Below are 15,292 nucleotides of genomic sequence, written 5' to 3' on the forward strand. Positions count from 1 at the left end.
CACAGGTTCAGACCATTGAGAAGAGATAAAATGGAGAGAGTAAAGACTTTCATTTGTGAAGGAAAGACCCCTGGTCCCGTGATAGATTTTAAAGAACAGCATTGGAAGAAATCAGGTTTCTTTTGTAGTTTCACGCAAAACGTGTCTACCATTCGCCTTTATTGAGTCACGTGACTTGAGGCCTTTGCCCAAGCTTTTACTTAGCCAATGATTGGACTTGCTCCCTCCATTTATTAATTCCTGCCCTAAGGTACATACATCTAAATTGGAGTGGCTGCCTTATACATTGTGGAACAAAGGTTAACTTAACCTTGCATTATTTTGTTCACTTACCATCATCAATATTAAGCTTTGAATAAGTCGTAAAAGAACTAGATCTTGTTTAGTTATAAAGAAAAATTTCAGCTCTTCCCAAATATTTCTTTTGTCGATTAAGTGCCTCAATATGCTTGCTTGGTGTATTTTCACACAAAAAATGCAGTTCAAAATATAATATAGCACTTTGGTACTTGAAACAATCAATTGGAAAATTTTCAAAAAGGAAAATATTCTAAAACAAAAAGCGTCCGCTTTTACTATTACATACTACAACTAAATACACAAATATATAATCATATACAGTGCCCGTCAAATTAAATCACTGGATTATAAAATCAGCCGCAGTTAAAATCAAATTTGGAAGAACAGAATTGTTGCAATATCAAAATATCTTAAAATCATCCTTTAATAAAATCACTATCGCCGTTTTATAAAATCAAACTTTTGGTCATCATAGGCAGGGCCGTCCGAAGAGCTGACGGCGCCCGGGGGGAAGTTTCCTTGCGCCCCCCCTATACAAACAGAAAAATCAAGTTAGTTATAACATCATGTATAATACATACTTATTTTGATAACTTACGATGTTTAAACGAATAGCCGAAAGGCTAAATTCCGTAAGTCAGTCAACAATGTTACATGCTTATACAAGCAGAGATAATACCACACAGTGGAAGATGCAGAATCAAATGTTAATGTGAAGAAATGAACATTGGAAACTTGTTTAAAATCTTACCAAAAATTTATTGGTCCATAGAAACTAAAATAAATAAACTAACAAAATAAGTTTATAAGAATAAACACTGGCCATAAGCGGAGGAGGAGTTCGCAACTCCCCAACATCTACCGGACCTAACACAAGAGGCTGACGAGAACAAAAGAGAAAGAACGATTGGAATCGTTCACTATTTATACTTGCTTCATTTGCATATGATTGGGCATCAAAGGATGCCAACCTAAAACTGAAACTTTACACGCGCCGAAAGAGTTGAGAAGTTAATCTAATTTGAATAAAGTAAATTTTATATTGCATTACATTAGGAATGAGAACGCAGTTAAATATCGTTTACCGATGTCTATCATATTTTTTTACCTATTAATGAACAGAACAATCAGAGGGCTGTGCATAATACAAATCAAAACACAAGCAATGAATCTGTTTTGAATATTTGTAAAACATTAATGCCCCAAAAACTTTTTGAAAAATGGAAATGTTAAAAATCCAAATATTTATCTAGTAAAATCTAATCCCATTAGATAAAAAACAAACAATTAAAACGGAGTTGGTTATTCATATTGATCAAATTAAGAACACGAATAAATAATTTGCTGATTATAAATAGAAAATGTATTTATCGAAGTAAATTATATCAAAATTAAATTTCGATCTGGACTTATCCAATGATTCTTTTCAAGAGTTTTTTGGTTTTACTTGTACCAACTTAATACCAGCTTTCATATATGTTATAAACAAAGATGTTATTCTTTTGCATCAAATATTTGTAAGCTTTAGGGAGAAGCCCACAAATACTCAACAACTTTGAAAATCACTCAGAATAGCATTTTTGGAGCTCTAATTTTGAAAAATCAATGGCCTAATATTACAAAATATAGCCTTACAAATTGCATTTTAAGACTTGAGTTTAAGAAAATATTCATGCAACGGTCCCCATGCTGCCTTTCTTTGATATCACAAGCAATGGGTTTTTTGAACGACACCTAAAAAACATTTAAGTGGAATAGCCCCTGAAAGTAAAACATTGCTTAAATTTTTTGAACCATAATTTTAAACAATTTTCCTGGGAAATGCTCCAGATCCCCCTATCCATAAAATTTTCAAAGTTTGTCTAAAGTTGCTTTTTTGAAACTTCAATTTCGAAAACTTGCAGGGGGCGAAGGAATTGATTTCAATTTATTAAAAAAAATAATCTCTGAGTTCCCACCCAACCTTACCGTAACGTCAATAAACATGGCCCATAATCGCATTTTTAAGACTAAAATTGCATTTTTTAAAACTAAAAGTTTCAAAATCTGGACCGGACAGCATTTGACCTTTTTTCCTATCCAATCAAAAATGATTTTTTTTGAGCAATCACGATTGCTTATTGTTCTCACTTGACAGTCCTTGATGTTCCGGTTCCTTTTTCAGCTTGGACCAGGCCTGCAGCACCATCGTCCACCGGCGGCGGCGCGGCTGGTCCTGAGCACTGTCCCCCAGAATCCACTTTTGCTGGGCGGTGGCGTCCATGTCCTACACACGCATGCTCATACACAGTCGCGTACGCCTTTACACACATACACACGCCTACGTGCACACACGTAAGCCTACACACACACGCATACAACTATATACACGTAAGCACCCAGGAGGAGGGACATGCTTTGGCGGGGGAGCCATTTCTAGAAACAATAACTCTAACCAGTAGAGTCTTGTCGCAACTCGTGATTGCGAAAAACATTATTTAAATTCAAAGTTTCGGAATTCAAATTAGAGTTAATTTTTTTTATTTTTTTCTGTTTTTTTGAAAGTGCTCCCTTAAAACTTTTTTATGGTTTTGTCACTGCACACAGGAGCAGAATTCAAGCAAATTTGGTGAGACATAAACAAAGGAGAAGAGCCTTTTTTTAATTCTAAACAGTTATATTCTCAGAAATTGTATCTACTTCAATGATACAAAGGAAATGAAGGTTTTGGAGACTCAGAGAGAGGAATATTTTCGTGCCATAGGAAAAAATACAGACTCATTGCAATGATTCTCTATTTTGGGTGTCTATGACTGTGTATCTATGATACACAAAATGAGGGGGCGTGCAAGGCACCCCTAATTTTATACAATAGGTGCATTTTATACAATGAGGGGCGCTGCAAGGCGCCCCTCGTGAAAATGTTGTTTTCAGGTGAATGTCGTCGTGTTACGTCAAAACAAGGGGCGCCTTGCGGCACTCAGGGCAATTGCCCCACTGGCCCCCTCCCCCCGGGACAGCCCTGATCATAGGTGAAAAAATTGATCAAGAAGCACCAAGAAGTCAGGGAAGAAATGATTATATGATACACTTCAGAGTAAAGATGAAAACTTAATGTTGAAAATTACAAAATATTTTGTGAACTGCCAAAAGATATTAAATCTTTACTCCACCATTTCTATTAATCAAACAACAACACGCCAACATTTTAAGATCCTTGTGGAAATAAAAGGAATGTACCTCTCATGTTAAATTAAAATGGCAATTGTTTTTTGAACCACTTAAAACAAAAATAAAGTAATTCATTTTGTTTTTTGAGTGTTTAAACTTCAAAACCTTTCCTTTTTTTAAACGTAGGTAAGCCGGTTTATAAAATCAAATGTCCTTTGAACGAATGTGATTTTAACAAGCGGCGGACACTGTAACATGAAATAGAAAAGCATCAAGTTTTGTCAAAATGATCAGAATACAAACTCACTTAGCCTGGGAGACTCCTTTTCCAGACACTCTATCTTTCACATAGCTGGCAATGACATGATCTACTGTGATTCTGGCAGGCAACAGAATCAACTGAGGAAAGACATAGAAAAGAAATACACTTATTAATTTGTTTGAGTCTGAGAAAATTGCAACACAGTTCATTTAATATAAAAATAAAAATTAAAAAAAAAACATTTAATTTTTCCTGTGCAGGTTAAGGCCATTAAGCAATACTTATGAATGCATGACATTTTTTTTTTAAATAAATCATTTAACAAATAATATGTACGCTATTAAGCTAGCAATAGCACATGCATTGTAAAATATCTTGATTCAAGAACATGTGTCATCAGCAAAACCTTGTGATGTGTTAAAAAAATAACTTTGCAAAATTCACGATTTTATTTTCTCTTTAGTAGCAAATATTCAAATATAGCAATGTATAAAATAGGCTTTATAAATACAGTACAATTTCGATTAAAGGATTTCCTCAATTTCATGATGCATTTCCTGATGCGGATTTAACTGCATCAAATGAATATGCTCCTTGATTTAACGATAATTATTTTCAGTCTCTTGACAATCATTAAATTGGGGTTATATCGGGAATTTTGATCGCGATGACACTCAAAATACTTTTTTTTTTATTTTGAAAATTGGGATTTTTAAAAAAAGATGATGATTGATGTCTCTTCTCATTAGTGTATATGTTTACATTTTATCACTTAGTAAAGTTCAGAGTCCCCCTTCCAAAATTTTAAGTTTGGGTGCCCTTGGTTTTGATTTCACACTGATTGAAATGTTCTCAACACTGATTGAACTGTGAATAAGAGATAGTGCACAGACTCTGCTTCACTTAGGAAAAAGTTGAAACCCATGAAGCACTATGCTAACACCTCTTTAGTGAATATTTTTATGCAGTTTCTCTCCTAATCAAACTTCGACGGCTTCACTTTTTTTAAATTATGGCAATATGGATTATATGAAATTATACTACATGAGCATAAATAATTTTTATTTTTCACTCTTGACTTGGATGGTTAAAATTTTTACACAAAAAATATATCTAATAACCCCTCTGAAAATAAGGTTTTAGTTTGAACTGAGTATATACAAACGTCATTATATATTCCGTATGTATGCTATAAATGGCTTTCCTGTAAACAAAGCTTTTGAAGATTCTCCTCACCTTCTTTTGTCTTGTCACCAGATCACAGTCATCCACCAGACGATTCCTCAACTCAGGAGGCATTGTGATGCTTACTTCAGTGTTCGAGTCCAGATCTTCCTACATTTTGGGGAAGAAAGACTAAATATAGTGCACAAGTTAACCAACAATTAGAAATCTCATACATTAGGAACTATTAATGTTTTCAAACCTCAATATTCTAGATATTAAATAATTGATATTTCAAGTTCTTTCATAAAATACTGAAAGATTTTCTTATTTTCTTTCTTTTTTTTCCTTTTAATTTTGAGAATTTTGAAAATAGGAAGAACAAGAAAGCGCTTTTTAAATCAAATAGTAATTCTACTTTCATGCACAGGGTTGAGATCAAAGTTTATGACTAGGATATAAAACCAGTTGAACACCTTAGAATAGTGCTTCAAAAAAACAAGCCCTCTCCCCCCCCCCACCCCATCCCCCTAAAGAAACAAAACACATGCCCAAGTCTTTCTGAACAATCCAATAGATCGGTAATACCTTGAGATTAAGATGGATGTTAACTGAACATGATTTTGTAGGTTTGAAACGGGATTTGTTACAAGGACTAACTTGGTAGAAATTTTTTTTTTTTTTTTTTGAAAATTTAGTTAGTTGGTTAAAACTTATTTCGTTAAGCTAATCAATACAACTTCTGTCTGATAAAATCTAATTGATCCGTACTAATTATAGTACAGATCAGTACTAACGCAGAATACAAGCAGATAATTTCATGGGTAGATTTCTCACAATGTTAGTATATGTTTCTGCAGCAAAAAAAAAAAAAAAGGCAAATTTAATTGTTAGAAAAGAAACAGCTATTTTGAAATGATAAACTCTGATTAAAATCTTAATTACAACAGTTATTATAAGTATCAGTCTACTAGAAAAAGTCATTTTTAAAGAAAATTTGTTTTATAAAACTAATGAAAAATAATAGTGTATTTACTATTTTGCCACTTCAAAGCAGTTCTTTCAGATGAATGTTTTAATTTTACAAGAATTCTAGGAATTATTAATTTCTTAAATGCAATTTTCATAAGAAAAAAACGAATCTTTAGAAACCGAATAAACATGGAATCATGTAACAGAAAATTTTTGTTCTTAGCTGTTTGTAGTTTGGTTCAAACTTCTGAAAATGCCTTAATTTTTAGACTACGGAAACCAGATGTTAGAGAATTCAACAAACTTTGAAATAATAACTGAATTTCCATTTTATTCTCATCTAATAATTAATGTCAAAAATTCAATTTCCATAATACTTTTGGCAACATAATTGAATAATAAAACAAAAAATCAAAATTAAGTTTAAAATAATGTGAAAGAACAGTTATTTGCATATTGGTGGCATTTGAAAATGGCAGGGAAAAAACAATGGTATAAAAACACTTGTCAAGTGGGCATAGCCTCTGTTCCCATAAAAGATCTATATTAACGAATATCCTAGATTAAGATTTTTTATAAAGCTTTCAGAAATTTGCAGCAATGTGACTCCACTGCTCTCTAAAAAAACAAACCATTACTAATCTTTAGGCATGTAATATACTGTTACATGGTTCAAATGTTTTATTTTTGCTTATTGATAATGGTTTCAGAAATGATTTTACAGGGTGGCGACAGGAACTGTGAAAAAAAGTTCCCTGACTTTTCCCTGATTTCCCTGATTAAGTTCACCAAATTTCCCTGATTTACGTTACCTATAATATTTTTTTTTCTTTCTTTGCTCTACTTGAAATCCATTGTATGTTTGTATAAAATGCAGTATTTTAAACGTTTTAAGTTGTGTAAAGTTATTGAACTAAAGATATATTTAAAAAAGATGCTACTTTTTTAATAAAATGGTTAAAAAAAACATATCAAGTCAATTTTTTTGGGAAAAAAAACCCTACAAAACAGGATATTAAATTTTTCTACACGAAAAAATTAGAGATAATTAAAAAAAAAAAAAAAAAACTTTACTTCCTGAAACCACTTCCAGAATTAAACTATTAAAATTACTCTTAAAAACATATGTGTATTTATGATAGAACTAAAAAGTAATTGAAATTATTTTGAACTAAGTTTTCAAACAGTATAATTATTGCAAGAATAACAAGTAATAGTGAAAGAATAGAAGTAATGTAGTTATTCTTATATAACTAATTGAAATATTTATGCAAAACAGATGAAACCATTTGACATCCATTCATAGGGAGCTTTTCTCTAATCAAGAACATAGGTTTTAATGAATGAATACAGCATTTTAACAATAAAAAAATTAAGATATTTTCTTAAGTACACAAGTTAACTCTATTTCAAATGATTTCAGTATGTAACGAAAAAAAATCTTAGATTGCTTTTGTAATAAACAACTTTGAAATGCAAGAAAAAAAGAAAAAAAAAAGCAATTAGTTAATTTTAAAATATATAAAAGAAGAATACAACTTGGTTATAAAATTAAAGAATTATTTAAGTCTGAAGAAAAGAAAACCTTTATAATCTGCGGTGACAACAAATAGTATAACGGCAAAAACAAAGTTTTTTTTATTGAAAGTTCAATTTTAGCAATTAAATGAAAAACGCTAAGAAGTAATAACTTTTAAGCTTTTATAGTATTAATTCAAAAACCAAAGATTTCTTCTTGAAATCGTGATCACAGTAGGCTAATTACTTCGAGACAATGTAATAAAGGCAAAGGAGCTAAGGCATTAATGAAGGCTTCCTCTTTGCCCGTATGGTTGTTTATTTTACGTAGCATTGAAAGCGTAAAGGGAAGTTTCAAACTACGTAAAATAAACAACCTAACAGACACAGAAGCAATCTTAGGAAGTTCATACTGTGGTTAATAAGTAAGATTCAATACTTTAGACATTGAGGAAAAAAGATGCACAAATATGCGGCAGTGTATAATCGCACCTCATTTTTATTTTACTTTTTTTTTTTTTGAACAGATAATTGGCGGAAAGTGCATAGGGAATTAGAGCACTTAATTTTGTAAAGCAAAAAAAAAAATTTTTTTTCTTCATAAAATCAATTTTCCCGGATTTTTTATAATTTTTTCAAAATTCCCTGATATTTCCCTGATTAATAAAGTTCCCTGACTTTTCCCTGATCTCCCTGATCTGTCCCCACCCTGTTTTAAAAGGATTTGGAAAGATTCAAACTCAAAATAAGATTCTTAGCATTAGTATTTTTAGGGTCATCAACATGTGAAAACATTCAACTAATTACTGATTTATATTGATTTCTGGCAGGGCTGCGATGCCGACAGGAAGATGACTGACTCTGGTTTCAACTGATGACGGAATTTTATAGCCTACAACTCCGACTTCAGTCCTACTCTGACACCACAACACTGGAAGAGTTGCTGACTCTGATGAAAAATGACCAACTATGACTCTTGGAACTTAAAATCTTTGACTCCAGATTCTGACTCCTTTACCCCAAAATCAGTCTGGCTCCCCAGCCCAAATTTCTGATCCATTCAAAGCAGAAAATTTCTATTGCATCTGAAAAGAAAATTAATCTCACCCAGAAACGTAACTTGGCCACGTTAAGTGAGGGGGGCAGACTTTTTTTTTCAAGGGAAATTTATTGGATTCATATTCTGCCATTCAACTAAAATAATGAAAAAATCCACTTTTTCAGAAAACAAATAAATAAATTTAAGAAATGATAATAACTTTTAACGTAATGTATGTTGTTCAGTTTAAACAGAACAGAGCTGCAGAGAGTAATGTGCACATACAACTTATGCCCTGAACCAAAGTGATATTCTATTTCAGTGACGCAACCAGAAAAAAGTTTTTAGGGGTGGGGGGCACATCGAGAAAGGAAAATTAAAATTTAGATCTGATAGAAAAGGGGGATCTGGGGTTTCAAAAATTTTGAACTTGTAGCTTCAAAACGTAATTTTATTTTCTTCGTTGATAAGATAAATTCTGAAAACAAAAAAAAAAAAAAAAAACACAAATTGCATAAAAGGCGGTGTAAATGTAAGGCCCGTTTAAGTCACTAATAAGATAAATAAATACCTTTGTGCTGAACAGTAAAGTAAGACAAAACAACGTTAGAAGAAGCACAAATTTGCAAATGTTGATGTTCGGGGAACAACAGGTACAGGGGTCTAAGCAGAATTTCTAGAAATTGAAGCTTTAAAATGCGATTATAGGCCATATTTATCGGCGTTAGGGAAACGGATGGGGCTTAAGGATCGATTTCTTTTTTTAATAGGTCGAATTCATTTTCTTCTTTCCTCTGCTTTCAACACTGAAGTTTCAAAAACGCAATTTTAGACAAACGTTGAGTATTTTAGGGGAAGGAGGTTCTGAAGCTCTTCCCTAATAAAGTTTTCAAAATTATGGTGCTAAAAACTAAAGCAATGTTTTATATTCAGGAGCTAATTTCACTCAAATTTTTTGTAAGTGTAGCTTAAAAAACCTAATTCGTTATGATGTTGGAGGAAGGCGGTATAGGGACCCTTGCCCAAATATTTTCTGAAATTCAAGTCTTAAAAACGTGATTGTAAGGCCAAATTTTTTATTTTAAGGTCAGTAATTTTTTAAAACTCAAGCTCTAAAATGCAATTTTAAGCGATTTTAGATGTTGTTCGGTGACTGGGGTATTTCCCCTGGAAAATTCGCGAAATTGAAGACCTGAAAATAAAATTAAGATGCTCCATAATGCTTCCGGTGTGTGAGGGGGAGGAGGGGGGCTTCGGAAGAGCAGTATTTTGAATACTTTCTTATTTCCGGGAAAAAGGGGAAGAAACAGGATGAGGGGGGATGTTATAACAAGCTGTTACTAAAAAAGTAACAAGCTGTTACTTTTGAATATTCTTAATTCAAAGATTTATTTTTAAAAGAAATTAATATCTTCCTCTCATTACTATTAATTTCTAAAAATTACTTAGTTTTCCCAAGACGTGTTTTTTTCCTTCTCATCAATAATAAAGGTTTTGAAAAACATTCATCTCAGCATTCTGGGGAGGCTGAGAGCCCCCTTTCTGGTTGCCCCACTGTTCTATTTCGACCAGTGTATTACATGGTTGGTTGTTCATTCATGTGAGCGCCAGTTAAAAGATTAAAAGCAAATTTCGCTTCGGAAATGCTTCTAGAAATACATCGAAATGCAATCTGTCCGCTCTTTCTCGAAAACACTCATTTTTTTTGGCATGTAATCCTAGTTTTCTACTGAAATTTAGTAAACTAGGATTACTACATGCCTATATATATGGGGGGGGGGGGGGTGTTCATCATCACTTTGGGATCAGGTACACGGGCATCTTCTGGGCTTCAGATTGCGCCATTGTGGTGTAGTTTAAAAACAGATAAACTATAGGTTGAAACTACTAATTGGTGGTTGAAGACAAGGATACAGCTTTTGCATATAATTCACAACAATTGCATTGGTAATATTCAAATTGCAATTTACTATCGTTTGAAAATAAGGTATAGATCATTTGACAAACCATTTAAAAAAATCCTTCGTTTAAAAACTAGGGGGGCAAAATAATAACTCTGCCCCAGTGTTGCCAGATTGGGGGAAATTTCCCCACTTTGGGGAAATCTGGTGCTCTCTGGGAAAATTTTGGGGAATTGGGTTTTGAGGGGAATTCTTTGGGGAAAAAATTTTTTCTTGGGAAAAACCTGGGGGGAAAAAAACCTCAAGGAAAAAAGATTTTTTTTTCGTATTTAGATTCGCGTGAAAAAGTAGTAGTTATATTGTTTGTATCAAACAGCGTTAGTTTAGCTTTGCTCAACTTTATGGAATTCGCATTTTGCATTATATGGAATATTATGCTACGGAATTCGCATTAATGTTCTGCGTGAATAACTAGTTGATACGTGAAACGGGTAAAAATAAGTGTGATGAAGAATGTTCTTGGATAAATTCAAATGTACATACAGAAGCAGAGTAGTAAATGCAAGTAGAAAAAAAACAACATTTGGCTATTTTTTATCTTTCAGTCAGGCGCTTGTATTTATGACTAGTGGCACCCGAATGGCTTTGCCCGTACTAAAAAATTAAAAGGTCGTTTGGTTCCCCTGTATATCTACAAATAATGCGTTTTGAATTTCTCGCCAATTGGCCTGCCCACGTTACGGTTCCACGTTATGATAGCTTGGTAATTTACTCGTCCATCTTATGATAATTTTACTAGGGAAAATGTTCTTAAAATTCGAATAAAAAAGAACAAAATCGAATTTTCGAAAAATCGCTTAAAGGTGCACACCCCATGCTACAAACTAATATTTTTCCGAATTTCGTGAAAGTCGGCCGAACAGTCTAGGCGCTATGCGCGTCACAGAGATCCTGATAGACAGAGAGATATCCAGAGAGACTTTCAGCTTTATTATTAGTACAGATAAAGAAAGATAAAGATAATGACAAAAAAAAAAAAAAAAAGCGAAAATGGGAAGGGAAAAAAAAGTTGGGAATTTTATACGCAAATTTGGCTATTTGGGGGATTTTTTTTTTTTAAGAGAAAAATATTAGAGGAAGTCTATTCATTTTCTGAAAATATTAGAGGAAAAATAATTTTTTAATTTGGGGAATTCTGGTAGAAAAAATCGCTTTTTGGGAAAAAAATTGGAAGGGAATTGGGGAAATCTGGATTTGTTCATCTGGCAACACTGCTCTGCCCATGGCTCAAAAAAAGTAGGGGGGCACTTGCCCCCCTAGTTTAAAGCCAATAATCTCACCAAGAAACAAGGCTCAGGCCGTGACCGCTTCTTCTTAACAGGAGGTTCTGGCTCATTCTCTGTGCTATGATCTGAGGAAGTGGCAGTCGGGGTAGCTGAAATGATAAAATTTCCTTTTTAAGTTTCTTCCCCAAAAATTAGGAAAACTGGCTTTAAAATGTGTAAAATACTAACACATTGGTTACTTCTATATTTTAAATGATCATAGCAGGTTGGTTTCAAAACATTTAATGAGCTTGCTCAATAAATCTCCAGTACTAATAGATTAGAAAGATTTGGTTGCGTAATAAATTGGAATAATTGGTAAATAAATTGGAAACAATGATGTACTCTTATTCTGGATAAATGATTTTGAACATGTAACAAAAATTTCTTGTTGTATAAACAAACATTTGGTTTTATAAAGCAATGTTATTTTATTGTGAAGAAATAGCATATTGAACATTAAATTAATTTTTTTTTTAATTGAAAGAAGGGAAGAGCCTTAACTTTATGTAAACATAGTATTTCAAATACGTCCCCAGAGTTAACAACCAAGAGGACCTGCCATCTAAAAGATGTTCTGCTCCATATCTATCAGTAAACAGTAGGAGAGTCCTAACTGGCTTGCAGTTGGAAAGACATTTTGACAACTTCCACTTGTTTCAAGTCGGTTTTTATAGTTGAACAATTAATTCTGTTACAGACATTTTTTACAGGGTTGCCACGGAAGTTCAAGAATGAAATACCCTGACATTTCCAGGTTTTCCAGGTGGTTTTGAGAAAAATTCCAGGTTATTGATCTCCACCTTCATTTTGCAACATTAATATATACATCTCAAATTTTGATAAAACTTACCTCATTTTCAAACTTTACAAACAATGGTTACCAAATTTAATTTACTCAAGCTGAAATAATCAAAAATATGTACTAAGGGTGGTTCAAAAAAAAATTTTTTTTCTCTCTCTCAGCTCGAGTCCAAGACACCCCTTATATTTTTTAAACTTACTACAGTGAAACCTCAATAAGTAGTCGACCGGTTAAGTGGTCACTCCGTTTAAGTGGTCGTTTTTCTTTGGTCCCGACAAGGTCTCATTCAATGTAAAATGATCCTCCTTAACTGGTCACCAAATTTGATTTTACCCACTTAACTAGTCACTCAAAAATTGTTTTCTAAAATTCCTTTTCCTTATCGGATCTTAGAAATTAGTGTCGGACTTTGTTGAAAGGCTGTTTGATAGTCATTTTTCCTTGAAATCTCCATCCTCCGTTCTGGTCGTTCAAAGTACACTTCTTGCTGTGACTCTGCCGAGTGCCAAGAGTATGAATCAAACTCCTTCCAGCAAGATATACAAAATCTAATACCTGGAGAAAGTTAGTCAGTATTTAACATCCGTTCACAAGGAACAACAAACATAAAATTTAAGGCTTGATGTATGTTAGAAGAGATAGTTCTTTTTCGTAAGAAACAACCTTTTCAGTCAACATTGAAGGATTGTATTGATATACAATAGCTACATTAAAATAAATTGTTGATATTAAGTAAGAGAAAATAAAACAAAGTAACTATCATTAGTATTTTGCCCCTTTTTAAAATTTCCACTAATTTATAGACATCTTTTACATAAGCTATTGTTTTTCTCACAGAATTCTACTGCTATTCATGAATATATTGGGTTGTTCGGAAAGTTATTTCGTTTTTTTTTGGGGAACATGAAAGACAGTTTTCGTATAATGAATAAATATTTTATTAAATTATATATTGGCCATTCTGTTCCAACACCTTTTGCCATCTTTCTGGCAGTAACATAATTCCCCTCTCATAAAAGTTTTTGTCCTTGCTGGCAAAAAACTGGTTCAGGTGGTTTTTGACATCTTCATTTGAGGTAAAGGTTTTGCCATCCAAAAAATTTTGCAGGGACCGGAACAAATAGTAGTCGGAAGGCGCCAGATCTGGAGAATATGGTGGATGTTGCAGTATGTCCCATTCAAGCTGTAAAAGTTTTTGGCGAGTGACCAAACTTGTGTGAGGTCTCGCATTATCCTGGTGGAACACTACACCCTTCTTGTTGATTAATTCGGGCCTCTTCTCTTTAAGTGAATCATTCAATTTGTCCAGCTGATGACAATAGACTTCTGAATTAATCGTTGTATTGTCCGGCAAAAGCTCAAAAAAAAAAAAAACGATTCCTTTGACATCCCACCAAACGGAGAGCATCACCTTTTTTTGGTGAATGTTGCTTTTGACACGCTTTGAGCCGGTTCATCTTTTCTGCTCCATGACCTGTTGCGTTTAACATTGTTGTATACAACCCATTTTTTGTCCCCAGTAATTCGCCCCCAGTCCGCTTCAAAAATGGATCATTTTCTTGACGTTTGAGGAGCGAATCACACGCGTCAACGCAACGACACAAATTTCGCTCCATAAGGACATGGGGCACCCACACATCTGGCTTCGAGGTTAAGCCCATGCCTTTCAAATGGCCATAAACAGTCGAATGCGACAAATTTAATCTCTCACCGATCTCTCGTGTGGTCATTCGCCGATTTGCATCAACTAATGCCTTTATCGCATCTTTGTCAGCTTCGACCGGCCTTCCAGACCGTGGTGCATCTTCGACATCAAAATTGCGGGATCGAAATTTTGCAAACCAGTTCTGGCACTGGCGTACTGTTAACACGCCTTTTTCCATACACATCTGTGAATTTTTTTCTCGCTTGGACAGCATTTTTACCTTTTCTGAAGTAAAAAAGTAAAATATGACGAAAATGCTGCTTATTGCTCTCCATATTTAAAAGGGCACCAACCAAAAACTACTGCGTAGAATTAATAGAACTTTTTCACACACAAGCCTTGCAATATCAGCTCTCAAGACATATAATGGTTATGCGGCTTAAGTGTGAAGTTGGTTTTGAAAAAACGTAATTAAGTCCTCTGACGGGAAAAAACGAAATTACTTTCCGAACAACCCAATATAAAAGGTTTTTTTTTCTTCCTTAATTTCCCACTCCACATAAGTTGTCACTTCGCATAAGTGGTCAAAAATTTTTGGTCCCTTGAATGACGACTTAACGAGGTTTTACTGTATTAATAAAAAGCATCAACTTACTAAATGGATCAAAAATGAGATGTTATGTTATCGTTTGGGTTCAAAAAGGTTTCATGTTTTTTGTGAGGTTGCTCAATGACACCTTAATTTAACATTAGCCCTAGACTAGAAAAAGTCACAAATTTAGAAACATTTAATTTCCCCAGCTGTTTTTTTTTATATAAGCAATTATTTTATTGCAATAAATATACATATAACTCTTGTAGATTATAGTATGTAACATTGTTTTTTCATTTCAATGTATTTTTTTAACCCCCTCCCCATACTTATGAAGTTTGGGGAGGGGGTCGAGCACCCTCTTTCAGTTGGAATAGGAAGTTAAAATTCTTCCAGTATTTTACCATCCACAAGTCTAAAAACATTGAGTGGTGTCCTGTTTTCTAGGAGAAACTTTTTTAAAGTGATTTTTGAACTACCCTAATGTACTAACACAATTGAAGCAAATCACTGTAATAAAGAATTAATGTAAATGTAGCATATCTTATTTTCAATAGCGAGGAGCCACTGCCTTACATCAAGTGAAAGAACTGCGAAATTCACAATTGTGACATCTGTA

The 15,292-nt window shown here is 33.5% G+C and overlaps 1 protein-coding gene across 1 annotated transcript in view; it reads right to left on the reverse strand.

Annotated features, from left to right (window-relative positions):
- LOC129221222 (mortality factor 4-like protein 1) overlaps positions 1-15,292 on the reverse strand; it is a 98,135-nt gene that overhangs the window by 7,315 nt on the left and 75,528 nt on the right. Inside the window, exons 6-8 of the mRNA XM_054855679.1 lie at positions 11,647-11,741; positions 4,949-5,047; positions 3,758-3,849 (exon numbers count right to left, since the gene is read on the reverse strand). Of these exons, the coding sequence (XP_054711654.1) occupies positions 3,758-3,849; positions 4,949-5,047; positions 11,647-11,741 (286 nt within the window). The remainder of the gene's footprint in view (positions 1-3,757; positions 3,850-4,948; positions 5,048-11,646; positions 11,742-15,292) is intronic.

This window comes from Uloborus diversus, chromosome 1 (assembly GCF_026930045.1).
Source record: "Uloborus diversus isolate 005 chromosome 1, Udiv.v.3.1, whole genome shotgun sequence".
In the NCBI taxonomy this organism is placed as follows: Eukaryota; Metazoa; Arthropoda; class Arachnida; order Araneae; family Uloboridae; genus Uloborus; species Uloborus diversus.